General features: G+C 34.0%; 1 protein-coding gene across 1 annotated transcript in view; it reads right to left on the reverse strand.

Moving 5' to 3' along the window:
• The window catches only part of LOC311081632 (uncharacterized protein), a 40,283-nt gene that overhangs the window by 9,664 nt on the left and 17,213 nt on the right, over nucleotides 1-13,406 (reverse strand). The window contains exons 5-16 of the mRNA XM_084112217.1: nucleotides 13,135-13,321; nucleotides 12,882-12,968; nucleotides 12,184-12,288; nucleotides 11,486-11,590; nucleotides 8,560-8,664; nucleotides 6,741-6,845; nucleotides 5,127-5,231; nucleotides 4,079-4,183; nucleotides 3,016-3,120; nucleotides 1,961-2,065; nucleotides 898-1,002; nucleotides 158-280 (exon numbers count right to left, since the gene is read on the reverse strand). Coding sequence (XP_083968343.1) covers nucleotides 158-280; nucleotides 898-1,002; nucleotides 1,961-2,065; nucleotides 3,016-3,120; nucleotides 4,079-4,183; nucleotides 5,127-5,231; nucleotides 6,741-6,845; nucleotides 8,560-8,664; nucleotides 11,486-11,590; nucleotides 12,184-12,288; nucleotides 12,882-12,968; nucleotides 13,135-13,321 — 1,342 coding nt within the window. The remainder of the gene's footprint in view (nucleotides 1-157; nucleotides 281-897; nucleotides 1,003-1,960; nucleotides 2,066-3,015; nucleotides 3,121-4,078; nucleotides 4,184-5,126; nucleotides 5,232-6,740; nucleotides 6,846-8,559; nucleotides 8,665-11,485; nucleotides 11,591-12,183; nucleotides 12,289-12,881; nucleotides 12,969-13,134; nucleotides 13,322-13,406) is intronic.

Raw genomic sequence — 13,406 nt, forward strand, 5'->3', positions numbered from 1 at the left:
CGGCACATGTTCTCCTTCCACAGTACTTTTACTAATGAGATGCTATAAAGGAGAAACAAATTATAAACAGGATGACATCTACTGAAAGTGCAGTTTTGTAATGAAAAAAAAAAAAACAGATTAATGAATCAGTTAATGCAAATCAGAAAGAACCAACCTGTATGCTGCTAGATGGTAAATCTGAAACGGTATCAGGTTGTGGAAAAGAAAAATCTTGTCCAGAGCTGACTTCATCAGAGTCTGTGTACTCAACTAAGGAATTCATTGGTTTCTTTGTAACCTGTATGAATATAGAAATGCAATAACAAATTGTTTAAAAAAAGAGAACTTGTAAAATGGTCATAAACCTATACATTGATGATTATTATAATGCTCAAAAATAAAGATCTGATTATTATTGAAAAACTGACATAATTATAGATGAAAAAATAATAATAAAAATAAAAAGAATCACAAAAATAAAAATCACAAAAATAATATAAATCACCATAACTATCTTAATAGAAAATCCCCTATGCTGTCAGTAACAACCAGCAATGACATTCATGGGATTTGAAGTTAGGTCATAGGCGCACAGCGAAAACATTTGTGACACCAAATCATGTTTTTGAGCCAGTAATTAAAAAAGTTAGTAGCGGAAAAGGTTAGTGTAGAGCCCTGAGACTCACCTTCAGAATTGAAGAAAAACCTAGGTTTTTAGCCCAAATGTCATACATGGTTCCCACAAGGGTGAACTAGAGAAAGTGTTTTTCAAACTACACAAACACTCTGAAGCAAATACAAATAACTACCTTGTGCCACTGGACAAGAGAAGTAACATTAACCTGGAATATGATTGCTGCTTCCCACTTGAATGGTGAAAGTGTATTGGCATGTTCACCAAACAAGACGACTCACCTTCAGAATTGAAGGGGAAACCTCAATGCCGTCTTGTACCCTTGTGTTGGAACTTTCCTTGTTGCTGTGTTTAAAGGCCACATGGGTAGAATGCCCACCATCAACCTGTAACATGAATTACATTTAATAATTGTGAAATCAAACACTACAGCAGTAAACTCATGAACAACAATATGTTTGTACTCATTAAAACACACATGACCAATTCATGTGCAAAATCAGATGTTTAATCATCAAAAGACAATGAAATTCAATGCATTGATTTTGGACAGAAGATTGAACATTCTAGAAGACTTTTATCAGCCATATTGATATTTGGACCCCACAAGGGTAGACCAGTCTATGTGTGTATAAACATGTACTTATACACTAACATATGACCAAGTGGTGGATGAAATCTGTCATTACAAAAAGAAACTCCAATTAAAAGGAATGTTTCTTGTTACAATGACAAAATATATAGGAAATAAGAAATATAGAAGACTTTTATCAGCCATATTGATATTTGGACCCCACAAGGGTAGACCAGTCTATGTGTGTATAAACATGTACTTATACACTAACATATGACCAAGTGATGGATTAAATCTGTCATTACAAAAAGAAACTCCAATTAAAAGGAATGTTTCTTGTTACAATGACAAAATCCATAAGAATTCAGAATTTCTAGAATTGATATTTGGACCCCACAAGGGTAGACCAGTCTATGTGTGTATAAACATGTACTTATACACTAACATGTGACCAAGTGATGGAAGAACTCTGTTTTGGGCAATACTAAAAGAGACACCAACAATTAAAAGGATTTTTTCCACATTAGAAGAACAAAATGAATAGGAAAGTAACATTTTAAAGTAGGTTTTTAGCCCAAATGTCATACATGGTTCCCACAAGGGTGAACTAGAGAAAGTGTTTTTCAAACTACACAAACACTCTGAAGCAAATACAAATAACTACCTTGTGCCACTGGACAAGAGAAGTAACATTAACCTGGAATATGATTGCTGCTTCCCACTTGAATGGTGAAAGTGTATTGGCATGTTCACAAAACAAGACGACTCACCTTCAGAATTGAAGGGGAAACCTCAATGCCGTCTTGTACCCTTGTGTTGGAACTTTCCTTGTTGCTGTGTTCAAAGGCCACATGGGTAGAATGCCCACCATCAACCTGTAACATGAATTACATTTAATAATTGTGAAATCAAACACTACAGCAGTAAACTCATGAACAACAATATGTTTGTACTCATTAAAACACACATGACCAATTCATGTGCAAAATCAGATGTTTAATCATCAAAAGACAATGAAATTCAATGCATTGATTTTGGACAGAAGATTGAACATTCTAGAAGACTTTTATCCGCCATATTGATATTTGGACCCCACAAGGGTAGACCAGTCTATGTGTGTATAAACATGTACTTATACACTAACATATGACCAAGTGGTGGATTAAATCTGTCATTACAAAAAGAAACTCCAATTAAAAGGAATGTTTCTTGTTACAATGACAAAATATATAGGAAATAAGAAATATAGAAGACTTTTATCAGCCATATTGATATTTGGACCCCACAAGGGTAGACCAGTCTATGTGTGTATAAACATGTACTTATACACTAACATATGACCAAGTGGTGGATTAAATCTGTCATTACAAAAAGAAACTCCAATTAAAAGGAATGTTTCTTGTTACAATGACAAAATCCATAAGAATTCAGAATTTCTAGAATTGATATTTGGACCCCACAAGGGTAGACCAGTCTATGTGTGTATAAACATGTACTTATACACTAACATGTGACCAAGTGACTCTGTTTTGGGCAATACTAAAAGAGACACCAACAATTAAAAGGATTTTTTCCACATTAGAAGAACAAAATGAATAGGAATGTAACATTTTAAAGTAGGTTTTTAGCCCAAATGTCATACATGGTTCCCACAAGGGTGAACTAGAGAAAGCGTTTTTCAAACTACACAAACACTCTGAAGCAAATACAAATAACTACCTTGTGCCACTGGACAAGAGAAGTAACATTAACCTGGAATATGATTGCTGCTTCCCACTTGAATGGTGAAAGTGTATTGGCATGTTCACCAAACAAGACGACTCACCTTCAGAATTGAAGGGGAAACCTCAATGCCGTCTTGTACCCTTGTGTTGGAACTTTCCTTGTTGCTGTGTTCAAAGGCCACATGGGTAGAATGCCCACCATCAACCTGTAACATGAATTACATTTAATAATTGTGAAATCAAACACTACAGCAGTAAACTCATGAACAACAATATGTTTGTACTCATTAAAACACACATGACCAATTCATGTGCAAAATCAGATGTTTAATCATCAAAAGACAATGAAATTCAATGCATTGATTTTGGACAGAAGATTGAACATTCTAGAAGACTTTTATCAGCCATATTGATATTTGGACCCCACAAGGGTAGACCAGTCTATGTGTGTATAAACATGTACTTATACACTAACATATGACCAAGTGGTGGATTAAATCTGTCATTACAAAAAGAAACTCCAATTAAAAGGAATGTTTCTTGTTACAATGACAAAATATATAGGAAATAAGAAATATAGAAGACTTTTATCAGCCATATTGATATTTGGACCCCACAAGGGTAGACCAGTCTATGTGTGTATAAACATGTACTTATACACTAACATATGACCAAGTGATGGATTAAATCTGTCATTACAAAAAGAAACTCCAATTAAAAGGAATGTTTCTTGTTACAATGACAAAATCCATAAGAATTCAGAATTTCTAGAATTGATATTTGGACCCCACAAGGGTAGACCAGTCTATGTGTGTATAAACATGTACTTATACACTAACATGTGACCAAGTGATGGAAGAACTCTGTTTTGGGCAATACTAAAAGAGACACCAACAATTAAAAGGATTTTTTCCACATTAGAAGAACAAAATGAATAGGAAAGTAACATTTTAAAGTAGGTTTTTAGCCCAAATGTCATACATGGTTCCCACAAGGGTGAACTAGAGAAAGTGTTTTTCAAACTACACAAACACTCTGAAGCAAATACAAATAACTACCTTGTGCCACTGGACAAGAGAAGTAACATTAACCTGGAATATGATTGCTGCTTCCCACTTGAATGGTGAAAGTGTATTGGCATGTTCACCAAACAAGACGACTCACCTTCAGAATTGAAGGGGAAACCTCAATGCCGTCTTGTACCCTTGTGTTGGAACTTTCCTTGTTGCTGTGTTCAAAGGCCACATGGGTAGAATGCCCACCATCAACCTGTAACATGAATTACATTTAATAATTGTGAAATCAAACACTACAGCAGTAAACTCATGAACAACAATATGTTTGTACTCATTAAAACACACATGACCAATTCATGTGCAAAATCAGATGTTTAATCATCAAAAGACAAATGAAATTCAATGCATTGATTTTGGACAGAAGATTGAACATTCTAGAAGACTTTTATCCGCCATATTGATATTTGGACCCCACAAGGGTAGACCAGTCTATGTGTGTATAAACATGTACTTATACACTAACATATGACCAAGTGGTGGATTAAATCTGTCATTACAAAAAGAAACTCCAATTAAAAGGAATGTTTCTTGTTACAATGACAAAATCCATAAGAATTCAGAATTTCTAGAATTGATATTTGGACCCCACAAGGTTAGACCAGTCTATGTGTGTATAAACATGTACTTATACACTAACATATGACCAAGTGGTGGATTAAATCTGTCATTACAAAAAGAAACTCCAATTAAAAGGAATGTTTCTTGTTACAATGACAAAATCCATAAGAATTCAGAATTTCTAGAATTGATATTTGGACCCCACAAGGGTAGACCAGTCTATGTGTGTATAAACATGTACTTATACACTAACATGTGACCAAGTGATGGAAGAACTCTGTTTTGGGCAATACTAAAAGAGACACCAACAATTAAAAGGATTTTTTCCACATTAGAAGAACAAAATGAATAGGAAAGTAACATTTTAAAGTAGGTTTTTAGCCCAAATGTCATACATGGTTCCCACAAGGGTGAACTAGAGAAAGTGTTTTTCAAACTACACAAACACTCTGAAGCAAATACAAATAACTACCTTGTGCCACTGGACAAGAGAAGTAACATTAACCTGGAATATGATTGCTGCTTCCCACTTGAATGGTGAAAGTGTATTGGCATGTTCACCAAACAAGACGACTCACCTTCAGAATTGAAGGGGAAACCTCAATGCCGTCTTGTACCCTTGTGTTGGAACTTTCCTTGTTGCTGTGTTCAAAGGCCACATGGGTAGAATGCCCACCATCAACCTGTAACATGAATTACATTTAATAATTGTGAAATCAAACACTACAGCAGTAAACTCATGAACAACAATATGTTTGTACTCATTAAAACACACATGACCAATTCATGTGCAAAATCAGATGTTTAATCATCAAAAGACAAATGAAATTCAATGCATTGATTTTGGACAGAAGATTGAACATTCTAGAAGACTTTTATCCGCCATATTGATATTTGGACCCCACAAGGGTAGACCAGTCTATGTGTGTATAAACATGTACTTATACACTAACATATGACCAAGTGGTGGATTAAATCTGTCATTACAAAAAGAAACTCCAATTAAAAGGAATGTTTCTTGTTACAATGACAAAATCCATAAGAATTCAGAATTTCTAGAATTGATATTTGGACCCCACAAGGTTAGACCAGTCTATGTGTGTATAAACATGTACTTATACACTAACATATGACCAAGTGGTGGATTAAATCTGTCATTACAAAAAGAAACTCCAATTAAAAGGAATGTTTCTTGTTACAATGACAAAATCCATAAGAATTCAGAATTTCTAGAATTGATATTTGGACCCCACAAGGTTAGACCAGTCTATGTGTGTATAAACATGTACTTATACACTAACATATGACCAAGTGGTGGATTAAATCTGTCATTACCAAAAGAAACTCCAATTAAAAGGAATGTTTCTTGTTACAATGACAAAATATATAGGAAATAAGAAATATAGAAGACTTTTATCAGCCATATTGATATTTGGACCCCACAAGGGTAGACCAGTCTATGTGTGTATAAACATGTACTTATACACTAACATATGACCAAGTGATGGATTAAATCTGTCATTACCAAAAGGAACTCCAATTAATAGGAATGTTTCTTGTTACAATGACAAAATATATAGGAAATAAGAAATATAGAAGACTTTTATCAGCCATATTGATATTTGGACCCCACAAGGGTAGACCAGTCTGTGTGTGTATAAACATGTACTTATACACTAACATATGACCAAGTGATGGATTAAATCTGTCATTACCAAAAGGAACTCCAATTAATAGGAATGTTTCTTGTTACAATGACAAAATATATAGGAAATAAGAAATATAGAAGACTTTTATCAGCCATATTGATATTTGGACCCCACAAGGGTAGACCAGTCTATGTGTGTATAAACATGTACTTATACACTAACATATGACCAAGTGGTGGATGAAATCTGTTTTGGGCAATACTAAAAGAGACAACAATTAAAAGGATTTTTCCACATTAGAAGAACAAAATGAATAGGAATGTATCATTTTAAAGTAGGTTTTTAGCCCAAATGTCATACATGGTTCCCACAAGGGTGAACTAGAGAAAGTGTTTTTCAAACTACACAAACACTCTGAAGCAAATACAAATAACTACCTTGTGCCACTGGACAAGAGAAGTAACATTAACCTGGAATATGATTGCTGCTTCCCACTTGAATGGTGAAAGTGTATTGGCATGTTCACCAAACAAGACGACTCACCTTCAGAATTGAAGGGGAAACCTCAATGCCGTCTTGTACCCTTGTGTTGGAACTTTCCTTGTTGCTGTGTTCAAAGGCCACATGGGTAGAATGCCCACCATCAACCTGTAACATGAATTACATTTAATAATTGTGAAATCAAACACTACAGCAGTAAACTCATGAACAACAATATGTTTGTACTCATTAAAACACACATGACCAATTCATGTGCAAAATCAGATGTTTAATCATCAAAAGACAATGAAATTCAATGCATTGATTTTGGACAGAAGATTGAACATTCTAGAAGACTTTTATCCGCCATATTGATATTTGGACCCCACAAGGGTAGACCAGTCTATGTGTGTAAAAACATGTACTTATACACTAACATATGACCAAGTGGTGGATTAAATCTGTCATTACAAAAAGAAACTCCAATTAAAAGGAATGTTTCTTGTTATAATGACAAAATATATAGGAAATAAGAAATATAGAAGACTTTTATCAGCCATATTGATATTTGGACCCCACAAGGGTAGACCAGTCTATGTGTGTATAAACATGTACTTATACACTAACATATGACCAAGTGATGGATTAAATCTGTCATTACAAAAAGAAACTCCAATTAAAAGGAATGTTTCTTGTTATAATGACAAAATATATAGGAAATAAGAAATATAGAAGACTTTTATCAGCCATATTGATATTTGGACCCCACAAGGGTAGACCAGTCTATGTGTGTATAAACATGTACTTATACACTAACATATGACCAAGTGATGGATTAAATCTGTCATTACCAAAAGAAACTCCAATTAAAAGGAATGTTTCTTGTTATAATGACAAAATATATAGGAAATAAGAAATATAGAAGACTTTTATCAGCCATATTGATATTTGGACCCCACAAGGGTAGACCAGTCTATGTGTGTATAAACATGTACTTATACACTAACATATGACCAAGTGGTGGATTAAATCTGTCATTACAAAAAGAAACTCCAATTAAAAGGAATGTTTCCTGTTACAATGACAAAATCCATAAGAATTCAGAATTTCTAGAATTGATATTTGGACCCCACAAGGGTAGACCAGTCTATGTGTGTATAAACATGTACTTATACACTAACATATGACCAAGTGATGGATTAAATCTGTCATTACCAAAAGAAACTCCAATTAAAAGGAATGTTTCTTGTTATAATGACAAAATATATAGGAAATAAGAAATATAGAAGACTTTTATCAGCCATATTGATATTTGGACCCCACAAGGGTAGACCAGTCTATGTGTGTATAAACATGTACTTATACACTAACATATGACCAAGTGATGGATTAAATCTGTCATTACCAAAAGGAACTCCAATTAATAGGAATGTTTCTTGTTACAATGACAAAATATATAGGAAATAAGAAATATAGAAGACTTTTATCAGCCATATTGATATTTGGACCCCACAAGGGTAGACCAGTCTATGTGTGTATAAACATGTACTTATACACTAACATATGACCAAGTGGTGGATGAAATCTGTTTTGGGCAATACTAAAAGAGACAACAATTAAAAGGATTTTTCCACATTAGAAGAACAAAATGAATAGGAATGTATCATTTTAAAGTAGGTTTTTAGCCCAAATGTCATACATGGTTCCCACAAGGGTGAACTAGAGAAAGTGTTTTTCAAACTACACAAACACTCTGAAGCAAATACAAATAACTACCTTGTGCCACTGGACAAGAGAAGTAACATTAACCTGGAATATGATTGCTGCTTCCCACTTGAATGGTGAAAGTGTATTGGCATGTTCACCAAACAAGACGACTCACCTTCAGAATTGAAGGGGAAACCTCAATGCCGTCTTGTACCCTTGTGTTGGAACTTTCCTTGTTGCTGTGTTCAAAGGCCACATGGGTAGAATGCCCACCATCAACCTGTAACATGAATTGCATTTAAAAATTGTGAAATCAAACACTACAGCAGTAAACTCATGAACAACAATATGTTTGTACTCATTAAAACACACATGACCAATTCATGTGCAAAATCAGATGTTTAATCATCAAAAGACAATGAAATTCAATGCATTGATTTTGGACAGAAGATTGAACATTCTAGAAGACTTTTATCCGCCATATTGATATTTGGACCCCACAAGGGTAGACCAGTCTATGTGTGTAAAAACATGTACTTATACACTAACATATGACCAAGTGGTGGATTAAATCTGTCATTACAAAAAGAAACTCCAATTAAAAGGAATGTTTCTTGTTATAATGACAAAATATATAGGAAATAAGAAATATAGAAGACTTTTATCAGCCATATTGATATTTGGACCCCACAAGGGTAGACCAGTCTATGTGTGTATAAACATGTACTTATACACTAACATATGACCAAGTGATGGATTAAATCTGTCATTACAAAAAGAAACTCCAATTAAAAGGAATGTTTCTTGTTATAATGACAAAATATATAGGAAATAAGAAATATAGAAGACTTTTATCAGCCATATTGATATTTGGACCCCACAAGGGTAGACCAGTCTATGTGTGTATAAACATGTACTTATACACTAACATATGACCAAGTGATGGATTAAATCTGTCATTACCAAAAGAAACTCCAATTAAAAGGAATGTTTCTTGTTATAATGACAAAATATATAGGAAATAAGAAATATAGAAGACTTTTATCAGCCATATTGATATTTGGACCCCACAAGGGTAGACCAGTCTATGTGTGTATAAACATGTACTTATACACTAACATATGACCAAGTGGTGGATTAAATCTGTCATTACAAAAAGAAACTCCAATTAAAAGGAATGTTTCCTGTTACAATGACAAAATCCATAAGAATTCAGAATTTCTAGAATTGATATTTGGACCCCACAAGGGTAGACCAGTCTATGTGTGTATAAACATGTACTTATACACTAACATATGACCAAGTGATGGATTAAATCTGTCATTACCAAAAGAAACTCCAATTAAAAGGAATGTTTCTTGTTATAATGACAAAATATATAGGAAATAAGAAATATAGAAGACTTTTATCAGCCATATTGATATTTGGACCCCACAAGGGTAGACCAGTCTATGTGTGTATAAACATGTACTTATACACTAACATATGACCAAGTGGTGGATTAAATCTGTCATTACAAAAAGAAACTCCAATTAAAAGGAATGTTTCTTGTTACAATGACAAAATCCATAAGAATTCAGAATTTCTAGAATTGATATTTGGACCCCACAAGGGTAGACCAGTCTATGTGTGTATAAACATGTACTTATACACTAACATATGACCAAGTGATGGATTAAATCTGTCATTACAAAAAGAAACTCCAATTAAAAGGAATGTTTCTTGTTATAATGACAAAATATATAGGAAATAAGAAATATAGAAGACTTTTATCAGCCATATTGATATTTGGACCCCACAAGGGTAGACCAGTCTATGTGTGTATAAACATGTACTTATACACTAACATATGACCAAGTGGTGGATTAAATCTGTCATTACAAAAAGAAACTCCAATTAAAAGGAATGTTTCTTGTTACAATGACAAAATATATAGGAAATAAGAAATATAGAAGACTTTTATCAGCCATATTGATATTTGGACCCCACAAGGGTAGACCAGTCTATGTGTGTATAAACATGTACTTATACACTAACATATGACCAAGTGATGGATTAAATCTGTCATTACCAAAAGAAACTCCAATTAAAAGGAATTTTTCTTGTTATAATGACAAAATATATAGGAAATAAGAAATATAGAAGACTTTTATCAGCCATATTGATATTTGGACCCCACAAGGGTAGACCAGTCTATGTGTGTATAAACATGTACTTATACACTAACATATGACCAAGTGATGGATTAAATCTGTCATTACAAAAAGAAACTCCAATTAAAAGGAATGTTTCTTGTTACAATGACAAAATCTTGTTACAATGACAAAATCAATAAGAATTCAGAATTTCTAGAATTGATATTTGGACCCCACAAGGGTAGACCAGTCTATGTGTGTATAAACATGTACTTATACACTAACATATGACCAAGTGATGGATTAAATCTGTCATTACCAAAAGAAACTCCAATTAAAAGGAATGTTTCTTGTTACAATGACAAAATCCATAAGAATTCAGAATTTCTAGAATTGATATTTGGACCCCACAAGGGTAGACCAGTCTATGTGTGTATAAACATGTACTTATACACTAACATATGACCAAGTGGTGGATTAAATCTGTCATTACCAAAAGAAACTCCAATTAAAAGGAATGTTTCTTGTTATAATGACAAAATATATAGGAAATAAGAAATATAGAAGACTTTTATCAGCCATATTGATATTTGGACCCCACAAGGGTAGACCAGTCTATGTGTGTATAAACATGTACTTATACACTAACATGTGACCAAGTGACTCTGTTTTGGGCAATACTAAAAGAGACACCAACAATTAAAAGGATTTTTTCCACATTAGAAGAACAAAATGAATAGGAATGTAACATTTTAAAGTAGGTTTTTAGCCCAAATGTCATACATGGTTCCCACAAGGGTGAACTAGAGAAAGCGTTTTTCAAACTACACAAACACTCTGAAGCAAATACAAATAACTACCTTGTGCCACTGGACAAGAGAAGTAACATTAACCTGGAATATGATTGCTGCTTCCCACTTGAATGGTGAAAGTGTATTGGCATGTTCACCAAACAAGACGACTCACCTTCAGAATTGAAGGGGAAACCTCAATGCCGTCTTGTACCCTTGTGTTGGAACTTTCCTTGTTGCTGTGTTCATAGGCCACATGGGTAGAATGCCCACCATCAACCTGTAACATGAATTACATTTAATAATTGTGAAATCAAACACTACAGCAGTAAACTCATGAACAACAATATGTTTGTACTCATTAAAACACACATGACCAATTCATGTGCAAAATCAGATGTTTAATCATCAAAAGACAATGAAATTCAATGCATTGATTTTGGACAGAAGATTGAACATTCTAGAAGACTTTTATCAGCCATATTGATATTTGGACCCCACAAGGGTAGACCAGTCTATGTGTGTATAAACATGTACTTATACACTAACATATGACCAAGTGGTGGATGAAATCTGTTTTGGGCAATACTAAAAGAGACACCAACAATTAAAAGGATTTTTCCACATTAGAAGAACAAAATGAATAGGAATGTATCATTTTAAAGTAGGTTTTTAGCCCAAATGTCATACATGGTTCCCACAAGGGTGAACTAGAGAAAGTGTTTTTCAAACTACACAAACACTCTGAAGCAAATACAAATAACTACCTTGTGCCACTGGACAAGAGAAGTAACATTAACCTGGAATATGATTGCTGCTTCCCACTTGAATGGTGAAAGTGTATTGGCATGTTCACCAAACAAGACGACTCACCTTCAGAATTGAAGGGGAAACCTCAATGCCGTCTTGTACCCTTGTGTTGGAACTTTCCTTGTTGCTGTGTTCAAAGGCCACATGGGTAGAATGCCCACCATCAACCTGTAACATGAATTACATTTAATAATTGTGAAATCAAACACTACAGCAGTAAACTCATGAACAACAATATGTTTGTACTCATTAAAACACACATGACCAATTCATGTGCAAAATCAGATGTTTAATCATCAAAAGACAATGAAATTCAATGCATTGATTTTGGACAGAAGATTGAACATTCTAGAAGACTTTTATCAGCCATATTGATATTTGGACCCCACAAGGGTAGACCAGTCTATGTGTGTATAAACATGTACTTATACACTAACATATGACCAAGTGGTGGATGAAATCTGTTTTGGGCAATACTAAAAGAGACACCAACAATTAAAAGGATTTTTCCACATTAGAAGAACAAAATGAATAGGAATGTATCATTTTAAAGTAGGTTTTTAGCCCAAATGTCATACATGGTTCCCACAAGGGTGAACTAGAGAAAGTGTTTTTCAAACTACACAAACACTCTGAAGCAAATACAAATAACTACCTTGTGCCACTGGACAAGAGAAGTAACATTAACCTGGAATATGATTGCTGCTTCCCACTTGAATGGTGAAAGTGTATTGGCATGTTCACAAAACAAGACGACTCACCTTCAGAATTGAAGGGGAAACCTCAATGCCGTCTTGTACCCTTGTGTTGGAACTTTCCATCAGTACCTGGTTGCTGTGTTCATCAACCTAAAACATGGATTACAGTCAATTTTTTAATCATTGCTCAAGCAACCAATAGTTGTCCAACTCTGCTAGGAAAGTTATTACATGTTGTAATATTACAATGGAAAAGATGACAAAATGCTAAGTAACATTTTTTTTAACCCACATGTTCTAATATAGTATACCTTACCCTCCAAGGCCAATCACTTCCTCCATAATCATATGTGAGTTCATCTTCTCTCTCTATGTTTTGTAAAGCAAACAGTACTAGATGTGGCTTTCCGTCTGCAACAATTTTTTTCATCCGGCAGTTAGGATTAACATGGTCATCATTGACCAGCCTCCCCAATGATGAATTTTCCACAGCAGCATCAATGCTAAAAGAAGCCAAAAACAAATGATAAATACAAATAATTTACAGGACCTAAAAGAATATAAAGGCCTTTCTATAGCTCAACATAA

The sequence above is a fragment of the Abramis brama genome (genome assembly GCF_963993115.1).
Source record: "Abramis brama genome assembly, chromosome: 4".
NCBI lineage: Eukaryota > Metazoa > Chordata > Actinopteri > Cypriniformes > Leuciscidae > Abramis > Abramis brama.